Consider the following 20842-nt stretch of genomic DNA (forward strand, 5'->3'; position numbering starts at 1 on the left):
CGGGGCTTCAAAATACTTGATTCAAATTTCCTTTGCCACCAGTGACAAAAACCTTAATAAATCAATTTTTGCACTGTGCTAATCCTGTTTGAGTAATTAAACTCAAAATTGTCCAGAATAGCGTTGAGACATGGAACATGAAGGTTCTCCAATTTTGCAACTTTTCGCCAATGGGCGCGACCAGTACATCGTCTCAAATTCAAATGTCTCGCCAATCCGAAAAAGTTTCTGTAATTGGACCCAGATGGTCTTATCTTTTCTAAATTTCATATAGTTAATAGGGGTCCAATGTAAAACACATCAACTAAGCAGTTTTTTTGTCATACTGCGAGCGCCACCTAGTGGGAGCAAAAAATGTCACTATAGTCGAAGGATTGCTGCTAAACCCAGTTAATTTGCCTTACAGCTACCAAAATTTGTAGGCAAATGCAGAACCCTAAGACCTAAAACACAATCATAGACAGCTATACACTAGGATGTACGGAAAAAGAATTACGGGATTTTGAATTTGAAATTTTGATCCATTTATGGCCTTTTGTAAGTCTTTCACTGCAGCCGCCTTCTCTTATACTGTTGACCCCATCAAATTTCAAGTTGGCCTAGACCATTATCAGACTTAGAGGCACAACTGGTCAAAAATTAGTCATGATCCCAAGAAATATATGATGGAGGCGGGCTTTCATAATATAAAGTCAGCGTTTCCATCGCCCACAGTGACACAAATCTTGATAACTCAGCTGAACAAGCTTTAAATTATCTTTAAATTGACAGTATCATTTAGACTCATGGTCTTAATCTTCTACATGACACATTTCCATATTACCAATAGCGACACCTAGTGGCAGACAAAAAAGTTAATTTTTACACTTTCATGTTCTTTGCGATGTCGGTTTCAGTAAATTCACTGAAAATTAGTCAGGCGAATATTGAGACTTATTGAACATTATGAATCTCAAGTTTTATGACTTCAAATTTGGGCGTGGCCTTTACACTGCCTCAAAATCCAATGTCTGGCCAGACCGATAAAACCTAATGTCATTGGACCAAGATGATCTTCTCTAAATTTAATTTCATGGGAGTACAATGCTAAATACACTTTTTTTCCTCGTAGTGCGGGCACCACCCGGTGGCAGCAAAAAATTACATTTTCATTTATATGCACCTTGTTGAGCCTGTCAAAGTAATATCACTTTTTTTTTTTTTTCAGACAGGCCTTCAGACACGTTTAATTTATTCCACCAAAGATTACGATGTTTTGATAATGGCCGTGGCCTATACAGCAGTGCTCAATGTAATTGGACCAAGATGATCTTCTCTAAATTTAATTTCATGGCAGTACAATGCTAAACACACTTTTTTCTCCGTAGTGCGGGCGCCACCTGGTTGCAGCAAAAAAAAATTACATTTTCATTTATATGTACTTTGTTGAGCCTGTCAAAGTAATATCACTGAATACTTCTCAGGCCTTCACACACGTCTAATTTCCTCCACCAAATATTACGATGTTTTGATAATGGCCGTGGCCTAAACAGAAGTGCTCATTACGACAATTTATCGTAACAGTAAATGCTTATGTAGTTAGACCCAGATGATCTCATCTTGTCACGACTCCACACGTTGAATGAAAGTCATTTCCTACAGACATGAACAAACATACATTCCATCGTAGTGCTAGAATCACCTTGTGGCAGAAAATAATGTATTACCGATTTTGCGATTCCAATTACTTAGTTGCGCCCGTTCACAAATGCTGATGAAAATTTGACCTTTTCTAAAACTATTGACTTATACAGCTTGCCTGCATATGCACAAATACATTCATACTCAAATATGTTCATACCTCGAATTGTTCATACTTCAATATGCTCAGGTCTGCGAGGGCCCGTTATAGCTGCTTGCAGCTCTAGTTTGATTTTTGTTTTTTCTTTCAAACTATCACTATCACTATAGTCATGCGTCTACTTTTTTTATGATGAATTAAAAGCAATAGTGGCTATAGCCAGGTAGCGTAGGATTGGAAAAAGTACCATACAGTATACTGCAACATACAGTATAACTTATTTTGATGGGATTTCAATGGTCGGAAGTCTTTGTCGATAGCTGGAATTATCTTAAAAGATCACTGCAGCAATTTTGAGAATGATATGTTATGTGTTTGCACGTGCTTGTATTTGGAGACAAATGTTTTATGTCGGCAATGTTGGTGGTGCTACTGCCAGAGGCGGTTAGAATTCCATTCTCTCTGACTTGAGCCATCCAACGCCTGGAGGATGCCAGATCACTGAGGGCACAGGCTCATTCTGCAGGTCGGCCATATTTCATCTTTAACATGTCTTTGTCTGAAGAGCTTCATCTCTGACTGCTTTCCTTCAGGTCATAGCAATCTGACTGTCAATGTAATCTGACCTGTTATATTCTAATATAGGCTTGTTGTAAGAAACCTCAGCAGCATAGTTTTCTCTTGAAGAACAGTATGACCCAAATTTTGTTCACTTTGTCCAGATTTTTATTTACAGGACCTCTTGGGTGTGACAGTTGAGACCATGAATACATTTTAGGATACATCCCCTTAAGGCAGAAGAATAAATGTTATGAACATTTTTAAGGAAATTGTTTAAATTTGTAAATATGGTTTTACCGTGTTACCAGGTAATTTCTGCGTGTTTGTTTAATCTCCCTTAAAGGAGTAATTTATGTACAATATAACTAATAAAATAATTAATAAACAATAAAGAAATAATAAGTACCTTTAAATACAATTAAGGAGGCACTCACTCTTGATTGCAATTTGAGACGAGCTTCAGCTCCAAAGTCCAATAAGTACAAAGACAGAATTTTGGGCTTTCTTCTACTACCGAACGCTCCAACTTGTGAACAAGTTGGGCAGAAAGAAGTGCCACCACACAGTTCTGCACAAGGTTATATAGTTTACAATCGATGAGAACACTCCATATTCCGTGGGCCTCAGGGGAAGGACATTATGTTTTGACGCCATCTGGGTTGGTCCTCATCCAAGTTTGGTTCCAGGTCAGCCTGACCAATCCCCTTCTCCTGCCAAGTTCCTGCAAAACACCAATCTCCCAAAAGCCCCCAACCCCTACTTCATTCTATCAACATCCACTTCCCGCCAATCCTTCGAAGAATTAACTTCTTTAGCCAAAGAACTTTTTTCCTGGCCCATGCTACACCATTGAGACACCGTACCGAGGCCAACAATAGATTTGTTCTACCTCCTTTGCCAAACTAACATACCCAAAGTGTTGATGTGAAAGTAAGAGCAGTCCTCTATCAATACCCTCAGTTATACAAATATAGGGATTGTTATTAATCCCTATATTTAGCATAGACACGCCAGATAAGCTCAAGCACATGGCTGTTTTATTTGTCTCTGAACCCAAGGTCGGATTCCCAAGTTTAACACAAGTTCAAAGATACGAAAACTTCAACCATGTAGAACATAGAACATGCAGATCATGAACATGCAATCAAGATGGCGGCGCGTGTAGACGTAGCGGCCACTCGCTCTTCCGACAATGCGTTGTTTTGTTCGTCAAACAAGTGTTTGTCTGAAAGTTTTTCCGGTCAGTTTACGCCAAAATACGTGTAGAGTCGACGGGTCTTCTTACAAATCCGGAGAAGCAACATTTGCCAACTTTTAAACACGGAACTGGAGAACTCGCTAAGGGAATTGAGACTGCTACGCCGGCCTGCTAATTCACCGGACTCGCCTGCTACCCCTCCCCCAGAAAGGAGGCGCCGGAAGCGGTGCGCCAGGACGAGGAAGCGGGCAAGCGCGGAGGTATTCGAGCTAGGCTAGAGGCTAACCCAACTTGCCCGGCCATACCATCTATTCTTTTGGCGAACGTTCGTTCACTGGACAACAAAATGGACGATATCCAACTTCTGAGATCAGCAAACCGAAAAGTGAGTGACTGTTGTGTATTAGTTTTCACGGAAACCTGGCTAAATAGTAACATTCCAGACTCCGCTATACATCTAGAGCAGCTAACATGCTACAGATCCGACAGGGCGCTCGCAGAGGGGGGGAAGTCGCACGGTGGCGGCGTGTGTGTTTACATCCATGAAGTGTGGTGCCGGGATGCCACTGTAGTATACAAACACTGCTCACCTCTGGCGGAATTCATGATCGTGAAGTGTCGCCCCTTCTACTTGCCAAGGGAGATAGGTTCAATACTGCTGGTCGCTACTTATATCCCCCCAACTAACAGCAGCAACAGAAGTGCGGCCCTGAACGAACTGTGCCAGGCTATCAGTGAACAACAAACAGCGCAACCAGACAGCTTCATCATCCTCGCGGGGGATTTCAACCATGCTGATCTCAAAACGGTTCTCCCGATGTTTCATCAACAAATCCACTTTGCAACAAGAGGACATAACATTTTGGACTGTGTTTACACTCAGCACAAAGGAGCATACAAAGCCACCCCCCTCCCCCACATCGGCGCCTCTGACCACCTCACTATTATGCTAATGCCGGCATACAGACCAAGAGTGAAAGCCATCAAACCTGCACTGAAAGAAGTAAGGGTGTGGCCACAGGAGGCGACCTCAGCCCTACAGGACTGCTTTGAGTCAACAGACTGGGAAATTTTTAAGGAAGCAGCCACCTACAACGGCATCACAGATATTGAGGAGTACACAGACACGGTGACCTCCTACATCACCAAATGCATGGACGACGTGACCCACATCAAGAGGATCACCACACGGGCCAACCAGAAGCCATGGCTAACAGGAGATGTCCACAGGCTGTTGAGGGCCAGAGACAAGGCCTTCAAAGCTGGGGAGAAATCAGCCCTGAGAACAGCGAGAGCCAACCTGTCCCGTGGCATCAGGGAAGCCAAACAAGAATACACAAACAAGATAACTTCTCACTTCAAGGACAGCAAGAATGCACACAGCCTATGGCAGGGCATTCAGGCTATCACAGACTACAAACCTGCACCACAAAGCTGTGAGAGCGACATCACTCTGCTCAACAACCTAAACAGTTTCTTTGCACGCTTTGAGGAACAGAACATCACCTTCCCACAGAAAACACCACCACCTTCGCACGACCAGCCTCTGTGCCTGTCTGCTGCCAGCGTGAGGAGGACACTCTCCGCCATCAACACCCGGAAAGCAGCAGGTCCAGACAACATCCCTGGCAGGGTGCTGAAAGACTGTGCAGAGGAGCTGAAAGATGTTTTTACAGACATCTTTAACACCTCCCTGAGGCAAGCCATTGTGCTATCAGGCTTCAAAGCTGCCACCATCATACCTGTGCCAAAGAAATCCTCCCCATCCTGCTTCAACGACTATCGTCCGGTGGCACTGACACCCATCATCATGAAGTGCTTTGAACGACTAGTTCTGTCACACATAAAATCCATCCTGCCCCCCAGCCTGGACCCGTATCAGTTCGCCTACAGGGCAAAGCGGTCCACAGACGACGCAATCTGCTCTGCCCTCCATCCGGCACTCACCCACCTGGACAAGAAAGACTCGTATGTGAGAATGCTGTTCATAGACTTCAGCTCAGCGTTCAACACCATAATACCCCAACAGCTCACCTGCAAACTGGACAAACTGGGCCTCAGCACCTCACTCTGCAACTGGCTGCTGGATTTCCTCAGCCAGAGGCCTCAGGCGGTGCGAGTTGGCAACAACATCTCAGGCAGGATCACCCTGAGCACGGGGGCCCCACAAGGCTGTGTGCTCAGCCCCCTCCTCTTCACCCTACTAACACACGATTGCACAGTAACTCACAGCTCCAACCACCTCGTGAAGTTTGCTGACGACACAACACTGGTGGGTCTCATCTCCAACGGCGACGAGACCCACTACAGGAAAGAAGTGGAGCTTCTGACCGGATGGTGTAAAGACAACAATCTCCTGCTAAACATCAGCAAAACCAAAGAGATGGTCGTCAGCTTCCAGAGAGGCCGCACCCAACACCCCCCGCTGACCATCGATGGTGCTGCAGTGGAGAGGGTGAGCAGCACCAAGTTCCTGGGGTGCACATCAGCGATGACCTCTCCTGGACCACCAACACTGCATCTCTGGCCAAGAAAGCACAGCGGCGTCTCTACTTCCTGTGCAAACTGAAGCGGGCAAGTGCCGCGCCGCCCATCATGACCACATTCTACAGAGGAACCATCGAAAGCATCCTCACCAGCTGCATCACTGTGTGGGGCGGGAGCTGCACCGACTACAACAGGAAGGCTCTACAACGCATCGTGAGGACAGCTGAGAGGATTATTGGTACTCCGCTCCCCTCCCTGCAAGACCTGTACACCACCCACCTTGGCCGCAAAGCCGTCACGATTGTCACCGATACAAGCCACCCTGCACACAGTCTCTTCAGCCTCCTGCCCTCCGGAAAGAGGTACAGGAGCCTCCGCTCCCGCACCACCCGACTCAGGAACAGCTTTATCCACCAGGCCGTGAGACTGCTGAACTCTTTCCCCTTCCGACCCGTGAAACTGCTGAACTCTCTTTCCACTCCTCTCTCTCACATTCAGCTCCAACCCGAAGAAACACCTAGCTGGCCCCCCACCTAAACTCAAATTTTACTCATGCACTTGCAAAATTTGCACTGACTTGCTGCTGCCATGTTTATTTATAATTATACTTTTATTGCACTTTTATTGCACTAGCGATTACACTTAGAACTATAACAACTACCTCAAACGCACACAACTGGGACAATCACAGCCAGAGTTGTCCTGCTTTGTCTCGTACTGTTGGATTGTCCTGTCATATGCTGCTACTTATGTCTTGTCTTGGGGTACTCTTGCCATACCTGTCGAGCACCTGTATCATTTTACAATTCAGGAAAATGTTTAATCAACAACAAACAAATATATATATAGAACTGCTGTTGCATATTGCTTTATTGGATTGACATTTTTGCATCCTGAGTCACTTTTATGTTCTTACTTTTTATTATCTGGCATTTAGTTGTGCTCCTATGGATTTTATGGAAGCACTTCTTAACAAAAAACAATTTCAGCGAGGTGGATTTAAACTCTAGTCCCTGAACTGTGAGGCGGGCATGCTAATCACTGCTCCACTGAGCCATCTATACGTTTAAGTGTGGATTGAAATGAATTGTAGAAACACTTTAAGACTATTAGGTGATGAAATCTTGTCTTTTGGACCTAGGCATTATATTGCGCTCCTATTTGCTTCAGTTGTAAATGGTGATATATTGTGGTTTTCATTGAGAGAGACAAGTGACTTTGGAAGCACAGACGGTTCAGAGAAGGAGTATAAGAGGTCGAATTCCCTTTTTGTCTGTCATGGTCATTTCTTCAGTCTCAGTCCCTTACAGTATCTGAGTGTTCCACCTGTGCTCGACTTTTTCTTAATAAACGTTGCATTTATTTTATTCCAGTTTCGGTTTTTGACCCTGTTCATGGTTGTTTCTGCTGACACCCTCTTGCATGCTTTAATTTCCCTCCAGCAGGGGATCATTACTGTCTTCTCAATCTTGGCTGTAAGGACAAGTAATTTATTGTCTGTGCATGTTATACTTTGCAGATGATAATTTTATAATAAATAATCTCTGTTATGTAATGGATCATCTTCTTAACATTTATGTCTCTTGCAGCCTAATTAGACAGTGTTTGTGACATATTGTTTGATGAAAATATGCGTGCAGTATTTTGTAAAATTTTGCCTTTGACTCATTTCAGTGCTAGTGTGAATATTTAATCCATGTCTTATTCAAACTTGAGCCAGAGTAGATGGACTTGCACCAGCATTCACATTCAAGCTGGCTGTGACAACTTCAAGTGCTTGTTTGGTGTGCACCAAGTTTTTGATAGGATCATTAGGCTAGAAAATGTGCAATAGTACTGAAATGCTAAGCTACAAAACAGAATTGTTCAAATGATGCAGACTGACAGAGGCAACAATGAGATATGCAAAATGACAAAAAGTGTCACTGTGGAATAACAAGTCACTAATGTTGAGGGGAAAGAAGCTGTTGGAATGTCTGTTTTTTTTGGTGCATTACTTAACAGCAATAGAAGCATAGTATTTGCTTTACTAATAAAGATCATAGCAATATTTACAAAATTAATTTTTAAGTTTTTAAGTTATTTTAATATCAATCTCTGCTTGATCTTTTTCAGAGTCTCCGGTTGGTCAAATTCATCCACCACATGGCAGTGCTACCCCACAAAACAATAGTAACATGTTGATCATCATAGTGGTTTCTGTTGGTGCCATTGCTGTAGTCATAGTTATTATTGTGGCCCTCATGTGTACACGACGCTCATCTGCACAGCAGCGCAAGTAAGACATTGATTTCATCTTTGACAACAAACAACAAATGATTTTTCAACTTTCGACGTCTTCTTGACGTGTTTTCTTTGAGTATTATAATGTTTATAAAGGATTGTTGTTTTCTCTTTGGGAATTCTAATGAATGTTTATTAAGGATTATTGTTTTCTCATTATGTTTGTTTTAATTTAATTCCTCATGTTACAAAAAGCACTTTGTAGATAACATCTGATTAACATTCATTTTCAAAGAATCAGCGTTAACAAACCGTAGTTTGACCCTGTTGTGTACTCTCTCATGAGATTTATTTCAGCATTCTTATTTTTTTCCATTTACATTCCATGCATCCACATTTACTCAAGTTTTTGTGGGGGGTGCTTTGCAGGAAAAGAGCAAGTCACAGCGCCAATAAAAGAAAGGGCAGCCAGAAGGATCTTCGACCTCCTGATCTCTGGATCCATCATGAGGAAATAGAGATGAAGAATATTGAGAAAGCTTCTAGTGTGGCCCCATCTGGGCATGATTCTCCTGTTCAGTCGTGCCAGGACCTTCATCAGGTTGCCCACAGTCAATCAGAAAGTCAGATGGGCAGCAAAAGCAGCCACTCAGGTGCAGGCTACATTTTGCACTTGTCACAATCATAGCTGATGCTAAAATATTAATGGGAACTTTGAAAATATAGTCCATTGAATTTAAAGACGTATCATTGTTTTGTACTCCTGTTCGAGTTTTGATAATAAACACGATTTATTAGAATGAAATACAATAGTTTTCTCAGAGAGGATTTTAAAGGTGAGACACAAATTTAAGCGAAACCTACATTCATTTTGTGTCTGGAACAATTATTTTACAGAAAATATATAAATATTTAAAATTAATATTTAACATTTCAGGAGTGGATGGTGATGAAGCATCAAGCTGTATTTCTACTTTGGAAAGAGATTTGGCTGCCAGGAGAGGAACACGGGGAAAAATGATTATTCCTATGGATTCACAACCAAACAGCACATGTATGTACTGTATTGCATCTTGGCTTTAAACTCCTGTATTTGTTAAGAAATATAATATGCTGTGTCACTTAACTGGATAAAAACATATGTGAGAATGCAGTGAAAACCCAAAGAATCATAAATCACAAATAAAAGGAAACATGTGAGTCTTTACATGCCAAATGTAATCTAATATCCCAATTTATCAAATAATGAATATTTATCATCAACACTGAATGCACCACCTTATTTACACAAATAATCAAAAATAGTAAATACAAATAAAATGAGGAAAATGCATAAAATGAGAGCCTTTTCAACAGTTACATAAAATATTCTGCCTTCACAATGAACTTTGCCGCTAGAAAGTAACACTGTCACATTCTGCCTGGGTTATGTTCGGCTATGGGTTTTTGTTGTAGAGATTTTGGGTTGTTTGTTTAGCCATTTAGTTTCTATAGTTCCTTCCCCGCCTCTGCCTGCCTCATTAGTTTGATCTTGTCCACCTGCCTGTTTACCTGCCCTCCTTCTCATCCAGTCAGCTTCCCCTGCCTTTTGTCTCTCCCCCAGCTGTGTCGTGTCTTCTTGTTAAGTGTGTAGTTTATTTAAGTTCCCAGTTTGCATTTGCTTCTTGTCGGGTCATTGTTTGTTTTCTGCGCTGCCTGGTCCTTGCCGTACGTCTTCCTCCGCTGCCTTGCCTCGTGTTCCCTTGTGTCCATCTATCCCGTGCTGCCTCCTGTTGCCCTAGTAAGTTGAGTTTAGCGTTTTTGGTTGTACTTTGTATTTTTGGTCCATTGCAACCCAGCTTTTGTTTGTTATTAAATATCCTCCGTTGAGCCCCATCCCAGTCTGTCCTGCGTCCTTTTGGTTCCACCTTTTCCACATCCCACATTGCCTTAAGTCTCTATGCTCAAATGTGACAAACACTGAAAGTGTTTTAAAACGCTGTGAAAAACACTAAAATAGCTCTTATTGTTTTCATTTTTGAGAGGTATAGAAGTGTAATTACTACATTGTGCAGTTCCACATCAACTTACAAAGCATGTCATCTAGATGAATACACTATATCCCAATTAAAACGGAGAGGATAATAAAATGTGGGGTTCAGGTTTGATTATGACGTCTCTACCTAGTTCTTTTTCGGATGGCAAAATATGGATGGATATGCTCCGGTTAGAGAACATGGACATTTGATCCATTCAGCACATTTATTAACTGTGGTCTGCAATAATACAAACAAAGAAGAACAAATATTAACATACTGTAAGGCAGTTAAGATGTTGATGACCTAAAGTTGTGTACCAATTTCTTTTTTACTTTTCCGAGCCAAGTTTGGTCATTGAATGCAACATTTGTACCCAATTAGCGGTTGTCATCGCGAGACGAGTTGGTTTGGTACTCGTGCTCACTGCACGGATACTGCTAAGCGCTGTCTGTGCCCGAGCTCGAGGCCAAGAACAACGCAGAGTGTATCTTACAGAACGTTTACTCGTGATTGTAAACTGTGTGCATATTGGAAGCAAGTAAAATGCACAAAGGAGGAACTTTTGTCGTGTGACTGTCCACCCACGCTTCACCATCACACGACAATACATACATTCAGTACATACACCATTCAATCCACTACTGAGCAAGCAGCATAACATTCTTTACTTATAAACTCACGGCATTCAGCTCTAGCCAAACATAAATAAATGCTTCCTCATATGAACGAAACGCTATTAGCATAATTAGCATGCTAGCCGAGTACAACAACTTAAGTACAGTACAAGACGTCACACACATACACTTGACCATAAAACACAACTAATGTCCAAATTGACGTTATAAGGAAATAAACTCACCTTTCATCACATACACACAATCACAAATGTGCTAGAACATGTGTTATGAACTACTTCATCAAGTTATGTCACGGACTCAACGGTGTCGCGGAGGAGGTAAAAGAGAAAAACTACGATTCTGGGTCATTCACGTTAGACGGGTGTTGCGTTCATGGAATGCTCACAGCATGGGAAATTACACCATACGCTAACAGCACATGAACGAAACTACAACCAGATAAACAATGTGGGCTTTCTAACACTAATATTTATGTCAATTGCATCTTTACCTCGGTTCACCGACAGTTTTTTTTTTTTTTTCCTTGGGAGGGGGATGTAAATCTTGTCTTTGGGCCAACCTCTCTCACAACTCTTATACAGTACAGTATTAGCTTGCTCTAATTTCTTTCATTAGTGTTTGTGTACCTGAACAGTAAGACTCCCCATCTCAATGTGGGATGTTATTATTTTCATATACAGTGGGCCCCCGGGTTACGAACTTAATCCGTTCAGCGGCTACGCTCGTATCTCGAATTGCTCGTATAGCGGGCAATCCAAACCCATGTTAATTCGTGAGTGCGTGCAACGCGCGCAGAAGCTTTAGGTAAAATCATCACGCTGTATACATAAATTAATATTAAGTGACATAATCTACTGTACAGTTGCATTAAATAACAAATACAAAGGATAAATGACTTTTACCTTTGGAAAGACGTGACTTGTGCTGAGATAAGCAGAGATGAGCAGAGATGAATGCTCTAAGTCAATACGGTAAATCAGATATGCTATTGGTCTTACAGTGTCAAAGTAACTTTTTCAGTCAGGGTTTTCTCTACTTCCTTCCATCCCAACCAGCTGTGCCATCAAGCTAGATAAAGGCGTTCGGCCAATAGCATATCGGCACTTCTGTGATTGACGTGTGACACCGGCCAATAGCATCTCCGTGAGTGAGACCGGGTGACCTTAATCGACCAATAGCATATTGGCGTCTCCTTGACTGACTGATAATTATTTGCACTTTTTTTTTAAACGGTTGGAATGTATTGACATCTTATTGATTAAAACACATTTAAATCTGTGACGATTTTTTGTCCTGCAATCGGCACACTTAATTTCATGTCAACTGTTTTTCCCGACGTGAATTGAGCACGGTGGAAGCGGAGAGGTGGTTGTGTGTGTTGCAATTACTAGGCAGTACACTTATGGCTTGTTCGAGCGTCAGTTCAACTTAGGTTACAACTTACAAAATTGCAACAATGACGCTGTCCCAATGCATATCGGGAGATCGCCGACTAACCTGACATGCAATCTTGTCTAGCAACCATTATATGGCGCTGTATCATCACCCGTAATAAGGTGCAGAGAATAACCTCTTGAGTTAATACCGCAACGCATATAGGCTATTGGTCTTACAGTGTTACAGTAACTCTTTCAGTCATGGTGCAAATCACGGAGATACTAAAACATCATCCTCTTATTTCTTCCTTTACCGCTGCTAGTAATTTTAGAAGCTATGTCTAACAGATAAAGTTTGCAAAGTCTTCAAAACATTCCGTTTTTCACTCATTTTGTCTACTTCCTTCCATCCTGTCCCATCAAGCTAGATAAAGGCGTTCGGCCAATAGCATATCGGCATTTCTGTGATTGACGTGTGACGCCGGCCAATAGCATCTCCGTGAGTGAGACCGGGTGACCTTAATCGACCAATAGCATATTGGCGTCTCCTTGACTGACTGATAATTATTCGCACTTTTTTTAAACGGTTGGAATGTATTGACAATTAATTAAAAAAAAAAAACACACATTTAAACCAATGACAATTCTTTGTCCTGCAATCGGCACATTTAATTTCATGTCAGCTGTTTTTCCCTTTAGCTGTACAAACACTACACTTAAATGGTAATATATTTAGACACCGTGAGTGAGACAGTCAGTGTGAGATTGTAAGACCAATAGCGTTCACGTTACCGCCATAGGTATCTATTAATGATTGTAGATGACGCAACTGCTGAATATATTGACGCAGTTAGGCGAGAACATTTCTACATACTCAATGGCTGGTTTGACGGAATGCTCGCAAGACGAGAGGTATGCTCGTAAGCGGAGGACAAAATTCTCCCTGATCCACGCTCGTAAGGCGGAATGTTCGCAAATCAGGATGCTCGTAAGCAGGGGGCTGACTGTATAACGGTTTGGTACAAGAATGGGTAACCAAATTAATGAGGCAGCCACATATGACTGCATATTTCCTAACTCGATATATGACTAAAATACACTTTTAGGTATGGAAGAACTAAGTGCATTTGTCAAAAATGCATTCTTTTTATTTTACTGTTCAGAATACATTTCTCATTAAATGTCAAAGGTTTAAAGCAAATAACAAAATAACCAAAAGCTGTGATATTTTATTTCATATATATATATATATATATATATATATATATATATATATATATATATATATATATATATATATATATATTTTTAGGGCTTTCACATAAAAAATACCATTTGGGGATGGCGCAAAGCATCCCTCACCTCTCAATCCACCCCTGTTTTCTTTATAAGCATACACTGCACGTTTTTATTTATTTTTAAATCCAAGCTGGTAGGCAGCAAGTTGCCTATTCCTATTTTAGAATAAATAATACACAGGTATCTATTCTGTCTGAGGAACATACCAATGGTGTCAATTAGCTGCAACCTCACATTATAATATGGGACTGTTGACATGAGCCTTCAGGCCAATCATGATGCGAATTCTGAGTCACTGCATGCAGTTCTGCATCAACAATACATTCTTCAGTTATTTGTTCTGACTTTGTGCCTGGCAAAGTAGCTTAGACCATGTGAACATGACACCTAGCCAAGTAGACACCTACACACCTACACCTTCATTTCAGCAACTAACAGAAATCAACATTGACACACAGGAAAGGGCATCTATTTATGTGTCTCTGCCACTAGTTTATGGGGACAAAAAATCAATTGTAGTTTATTGATTGATCGAGGGAATCCTTGATGATTTCTCATTCCATATTTTCTTGACAAGAGCACTGTGACTGGAGATCCTTGGCATGGATAGCTGAACGACTTGATGGATGCAGCAGAAATGAGGGTGACTGCTGTCCATCTGTCCCATGTTTCTTTCTAGCAATAATTGGCAAGTTGAAGTAAACAGAATCAGCCTGTAAATCAAAAAAGCATTAAACAGAAAATAATAGTAACAATGATCTAAAGTGCAGCTAAATGTGCAACTGATGGCCAGCCATGACTTGGTGTCATCTTCTGAAGATGAAGCTGTTTCCACAAGAGTTCCTCCCCACCACTTGTGTGACTGTGTCTCCAGAGGGACGTGGAGAAAACCAAAAAGCTATGGCAGCTAGCACAAAATGCGAGTGGAGTTTGTGCAGCCTGAAAACAAACATTAGCTATCAATTGAGCCTCTACTAAGTAGTTGTTGAGCCACCAGACAAAAGCGACCGTGTCTTCATATTTTGATCATGCATATTGTTAGTAGTAATGATGCTAATGCTATTATGTGGAATTTGTCATGACATGGCATGTTGGCGTGCTGAGGTGCAGGAAGGTGGAACCAAAACTGCATAAGAGAGGGATGGTTTTGCTCAAAAAGTAGATGGTTTAATAATAAAATAAGGTCGGGACAAAAATGACAAAAACTGGACAAAGTAGCAAAGGATTGAGGAACAGAAAATAAACTCACAGGGAACAGCGACCGGGTAACTGAGAAATACAAGAGGTGAGGTAGGACATCTACGAGGTAAGACGTGTAAAACGGCGAGAAAAAACAATGACCCGACAACTGGCTGGACATGGACAGGGACTGTCACGGGTGACCCTGAGCCCGAACAGGATTCGACCGACAACTGAGGGGTAGAGTTCAAAGAGTTTATTATAACACGCACGTCTGGCGTGGAAAACAAGGGTGTCCAAAAAAGGGAACGGGAAAGTACAACCAAAACTCACACAGTACGAAATAAGGGAGAGACGAGAACGTCTAGGTGGAATCAGTCCATTTGAGAAGTAAGGCAACGAGGGGGCGAAGGCTACAGGAGAACGACTAGGAACAAAGTAACAACAAAAAACATTAAGTGAGCAAAAATTCAACTAGGGAAAAGTACCAACCAAAAGATCACAAGCGAGAGGGACGCGAGGCAGGAGAGTTCACTGGGCGCAGGGAGTATGGCGAAGGAATAACCCAGCGTCGCTCTCCTGTTGCGACCAGCCTTAAAAAGACCCTGATGGGTAATTGGGAACAGGTGCGCAAGGCTGGTGACCCCGCCCCCTCGTGGCACAATTGAACACTGCCTAGGCACAGAGCAAACAGACACATGACAGGGACTTTAAATAGACGCAAAAATAATTAAGAAAATGCAAAACACCTGGAAGGAAGACGAGAGGCGAGGGAAGCGGAATGGTAAAGACACGGAGGCTGGAACACGCGGATGACATGAGGAACAGGCAGTTGGATGGGATTTACTAATGAAATACAAAGAGGAAAGGCAGACACGAGGGAAACTTAAACATGAACTAAGAACAAGAACCAAAACCACATAACCTGAGAAAAACAACGAACCTGAGATTTTTTTTGTTTCAAATGTAATTTGCACCCAAGAGTACAATTACTTCTGTTCAACTGTTACAAAAACGTTTGTGTTAAAAAAAAGTGAAGTTAAGTGAATATTCAATTTCAGTATTTAATGTCTGTTCAATTTTTCTATGCATGTTTCAAATTAACCAAAACACATGCTTAAGATAGCTGAAATGAAAATAAAAAAAAGCAAATGTTAAACACAGAATGGCCCGCTGAAATGTATCTAAATTATTTGCTGTTATATGTAATGAACGCCCGCCAAGGTTGCCCCCCCTACATTTTTCTGGCCCCCTTTGCAAAAAGTTTGGACACCCCTGATATAGATGATACATACATATACAGTGTTTCTGTTGTTTAGCTTCACAGAGCACTTGCAATGTATTACGCATCCAGCAGTAAGTGCAGGATTATGATTCTTTTTCCAAAGTCTGGTTATGACCTTAATATCAGTTAGTTAATGTTCATCATAGTAACAGTTCCTAAGTTAGTACACTCTACCTTGTATATAAATCTTACGTTAATCAGTGCTTTAAAACTTCGTTTTAGTCAACTTTTGATGATTCACTTTTTCTTTTTTCTTGTGAGCTCATTTTTTACATGTATCTGCCAAGATAAAGTCTTCATGGAGCAGATGATCCATTTGTTATCACTTGTTGATTTTTTGCCGCCAGTGTTGGGCAAGTTAATTAAAAACTGCAATGCATTATTTATTACTTAAGTATTACTATCATTTCAAAGTCAGTAGTTAAGTTACAATATTACTGTTCAGTATTTGAAATGTAATGGGGTGGCTCGGTGGCGCAGTGAATAGCACGTCCACCTCACAGTTCACACAGTTCACCATCCATTTTTTACCGCTTTATCTGGGGTCGGGTCGAGCTTGCACTGGGAAGCCGAGATTCCCTTCTCACCGGCCACTTCATCCAGCTCCTCCGGGAAAATCACCAATCATTCCCAGGCTAGCTGAGAAATATAGTGTCTCCTGCGTGCCCTTGGTCATCCCAGGGGCCTCCTCTCGGTGGGACATTCCACCTAACCAGGCAGGCGTCTGAGCTTCTCGCCCTGTCTCTAAGGGAGAGTCCAGATATATACTGTGGTGGAAACTCATTTTGGCCACTCGTATCAAGGATTTTGCTCTTTTGGTCTCGACCCACAGCTCGTGACCATAGGTGAGAGCAGGAACATAGATTGACGGGTAACTAGAGAGCTTTGACCTTCAACTCAGCTCTTTCTACAACAACAGACCAGTACAGAGTCTGCAACACAGCAGACGATGCTCCAATCTGCCCGTCAAAGATATTTAAACGTCTTAAAAAGGGGGCCCACCACCCAGGTCTGCCAATACAGTGGTGCTGTTGCCAATGTCCATGCAATATTGCAGAGGTATGTGTGCCAAGACAGCCCTACATTATGAGCCCTTAGGAGCTCCAGGTGGATCTTATCCACACCTGGGGCTTCGCTACAAAGGAGTTTCCCAACCACTTCAGTGACTTCATCCTCACAGATAGGGGAGTTTCCCGACTGCTTCCTTATCGGAAGACGTGTTGGTGGTGTTGGTATTCTGCCCACCGGCTCACTACATTCCAAGTTGAGGTTAGCAGCACTCCATCTGCATTGTACACAGTGTTAATGCTGCAATGCTTTCCCCTCCTGAAATGGAGAATTGTTGAAATGTTTCTTACAAATGTCTGACAAATGAACCTGACAATGTCGAATTAGAATTTACTCCTAAGTCATCCAAAAATCTTCCATGACCTCCTCCAAATCCTCCCACACCCACGTTTTTGCCATAGTGACCGCTGAAGCCGCACTCCGCTTGGTCAGCCAAAATGGCCTGATATGCCTCCTTCTTCAAACCATAAGTTAATTGAATCAGTGCACACCTGTTCCCTTATTGCAGTCAGTAAGACCTCACTGGACTGCTAACAGCTCTGACAGCTAAAACTCTCCAAATCTTTCACCTCAACGGTGTCACTGCAGGAAGTTAAGACATGCCAAGATTAAGATTATTCATAGAAAAGTTTTGGCCAAGTCCCCCCCCCCCCCCCCCCCCCAATTATATCTTGAATGACTTTCAAGTCTTGGTTCATCCGAGTGGCGGGCTATCCTTGACCCTTGATCTCCATAAGCATCTACCTGGGAAGCAAGTGAATTCTAATCCTTGCCAGCGAGATTCCGTGTTTCCTCAACAACAGCGGCAGTAGGGACTGTTGCCTAGCCTTTTCCTGGAATATGTGAACTTGAACTGTGTGTGCAACCCCCTGCATCACATACATGAACTATTGGCAGATTATTTAGTTTGTAACCAATGTTGTTTTGTTTGAATGTTGTCCTAATTTGTTCCTGATTTTGGTGATTTGTTATCATTGTTATATGAACCTTGAAAGGGCGCTGTACTCATTTTCAAAATATAGTTTAATCTGATAGTCATTAGCTTACTGCCAGAAATCAAATAAATGACTGATTAAAAGAGATAAAATAGGACTAAAATAGGACTAATATCGATATGACATTTGTTCACTGTGTACAGTGTCTTTTGGTTGTTGATGATTGTTTATTAAACTGTTGGCTTTTTGTTCTAAATTTTACTCCCTCTCTGGTGTCTCACTGCCACTCTGCCAAACCTTGAAACTACCCCAGTAGCTTACTTGACCCTGCCTATCAGCAGAGGCGCTACATCACCTCTTTCTCGCCTTTCCATTTTGTGCCTTCAAGACATTTACACAATTTGTCTTCCGTGTTTATCCCTATAGCTTTCAGTATCCCTCTCTTACTCACACTTACAAACACACAAATCTCCATTTAGGTGCAGCTGCTCCACTCCCTCAATCTGATAAATAATCTTAGTCAATAACAGTATTGACCATCCTTGCTCATTTGTGGTCATCTTGCTGCGGTAATGAAACTCTGCTTTGCTTAAAGTGATCAGTAAACTGGCCCACACAATACACAAAAATGCACACAAATACAACCACAAACACGTGCTAATATATTTAAAGCTGCTAATCACAGCCTTGCTGCATTGAAACAATAAATTCCAATCAATACGTGTATGGAGCGTAGTTTGAATCAGATTTAGAGACCCATTAACCTCATCTGTGCTTGTCTTGCAAAAGCTACTTGGACAGAATACTTACAAGACCTTGATACTTTTTCTTAAATGTATTTTTCTCATGACATTGCATTTCATTGTGTAGATTTTTTGCAAATGGCACCCAACATGTGTTTTTTGTCCAGCCATCCATTTTCCTCTGCCTTTCTGAAGTAGGGTCTGTGGAGGTAGCAGCTTTAGCAGGGAAGTCTAAATATCCACTCTCTCCGACCCCTTCCTGCAACTCCTCGTGAAGGATACTGAATCGTTCCCAGGCCAGCATGTCCTGTGTCATCTTCATTGTTTATCTCAAGACACCTTCTCCCTAGCGTATTTCATTAGGGGTGTTGCAGTGACCTTTGGAAGGTGCAAAAAGCAATAAAGGGACACATGTAGAACCAATGGTGTTCCTGCACCAACCGTCCAATCAAGTTTAAAACCAACTCCACCAATTACATTATAACAATTACAATATAAGCCTAACAGAAAACCAAATTTAAAGCCTTGGTTGTAGTCCATAAGACCACAATGAGCTAGGACTTTGAATGTTATAAAAAAATAATCAGACAGCATTAGTATATGGCAAAATTGTGACATTTGAGGCAGTTGGGCCACATGTTAACACTAAATGTAAGATATTGTTATTCCGGTGTGTCGCTGTTTCTGTTATTTGTGTCAAACCAAATGGCTCCAAGGTTCAAATGAATCTTGAAGTCACCCATAATTGATATATTATCCGCATGAGCCATAGGTTCAGGGAAATAATGCCGCGTTCAGATGAAGCGCGAAGAGCGGACGGTTTTGTATTGTAGTCAATGGAGTTTGCGCGATGAATGGATGCGATGGAGCGATGCGCAGCACGTAGTTATGCGTGATGAACCGGAACTACTGGAAGTTAAGAAATTTCAACTTTTGTCGCGTGTCGCGTTGCGTCAGCCAATCAGTTCACGGCTCACACAGGGGGGAGGAATGAATCATGGCGGCTGCTTTGCGGTCACCGGAGTTACCCAACACAGCCAGCTGAGCTTTCAATACAAAGGAGGAGCCAAGCAAGAGCACTCACCTAGCTTGTTGAAAGGTGGAAGGGAGAACTTGGGACAACTGGTATGAGCAGTGTTTGCTTCCTTTTTTAACAGCTGTTGAATCGTAGTTACTGTGCTAAGCTAATGATAGTTCAGCACTGACAGCACAGTATTTAGCATGGTATCGGCCACTTGATTGCGACATTGAAACTATTTTTTTTTTTTGGCAGACGAGTATTGCCGTAAAGCAAGGGACACACAGTGTAAAAAAAGAAGATGATGTCGGTGAAAATATTGGCTCTGCCACATCCCGGAAAAGTGAAAGTTCTCAGCAATGCTCTCCTTTCCGGATCCACTGTGATGTGCACAGCAAGCTCACTCCCCTCCCCTCGCGTGACACTGTTGCGTGAAAAGTGAACTTCATCTTGACCTTGCTACAAAATGCCTCGAGTAGAGCGTAAACGACGCGCTCCATCTGAACGCGGCATAATGCCATTCAGATGGAGCGTGAAGAGTGGACAGTTTTGTATTGTAGTCAATGGAGTTTGCACGAAGGGCGCGATGACGCGTCGGACGACGCGATTGATGCGATGGAGCGACGTGCGCCACATACTTACGTGTGACGCGAGAAGTTAAAAAAAATTGATCTTTTGTCGCGTATCGCGTCGCGTCAGCCAATCAGCTTCAGGAACGTTCAACGGCTTACACAGGGGGCAGGGATGAATCATGGCGGCTGCTTTGCGGTCACCCGGAGCTACCCAACACGGCCAGCTGAGCTTTCAATACAAAAACAGAGCCAAGCAAGAACACTCAACTGTCTTGTAGAATGGCGGCGAGAACTTGGGACAACTGGTATGAGCAGCGTTTGCTTTCTTTTTTAACAGCTGTTGAACCGTAGGTACTGTGCTAAGCTAACGATAGAGCAGCACTGACAGCACAGTATTAGCACAGTATCAGCCACTTGATTGCAACATTGAAACTTTTTTTGGGGGGCGGGGGGGCAGACAAA

At 42.2% G+C, this 20842-nt stretch overlaps 1 protein-coding gene across 15 annotated transcripts in view; it reads left to right on the top strand.

Annotated features, from left to right (window-relative positions):
* dcc (DCC netrin 1 receptor) overlaps positions 1–20842 on the top strand; it is a 482450-nt gene that overhangs the window by 377891 nt on the left and 83717 nt on the right. For all 15 annotated transcript variants that reach the window (XM_088435577.1, XM_088435578.1, XM_088435580.1 and 12 more), the window contains 3 exons: positions 8142–8304; positions 8679–8902; positions 9187–9303. In XM_088435577.1, coding sequence (XP_088291703.1) covers positions 8142–8304; positions 8679–8902; positions 9187–9303 — 504 coding nt within the window. The remainder of the gene's footprint in view (positions 1–8141; positions 8305–8678; positions 8903–9186; positions 9304–20842) is intronic.

This window comes from Hippichthys cyanospilos, chromosome 15, assembly GCF_059441005.1.
Source record: "Hippichthys cyanospilos isolate Australia breed blue-spotted pipefish chromosome 15, RoL_Hcya_1.0, whole genome shotgun sequence".
NCBI classification, from domain to species: Eukaryota; Metazoa; Chordata; class Actinopteri; order Syngnathiformes; family Syngnathidae; genus Hippichthys; species Hippichthys cyanospilos.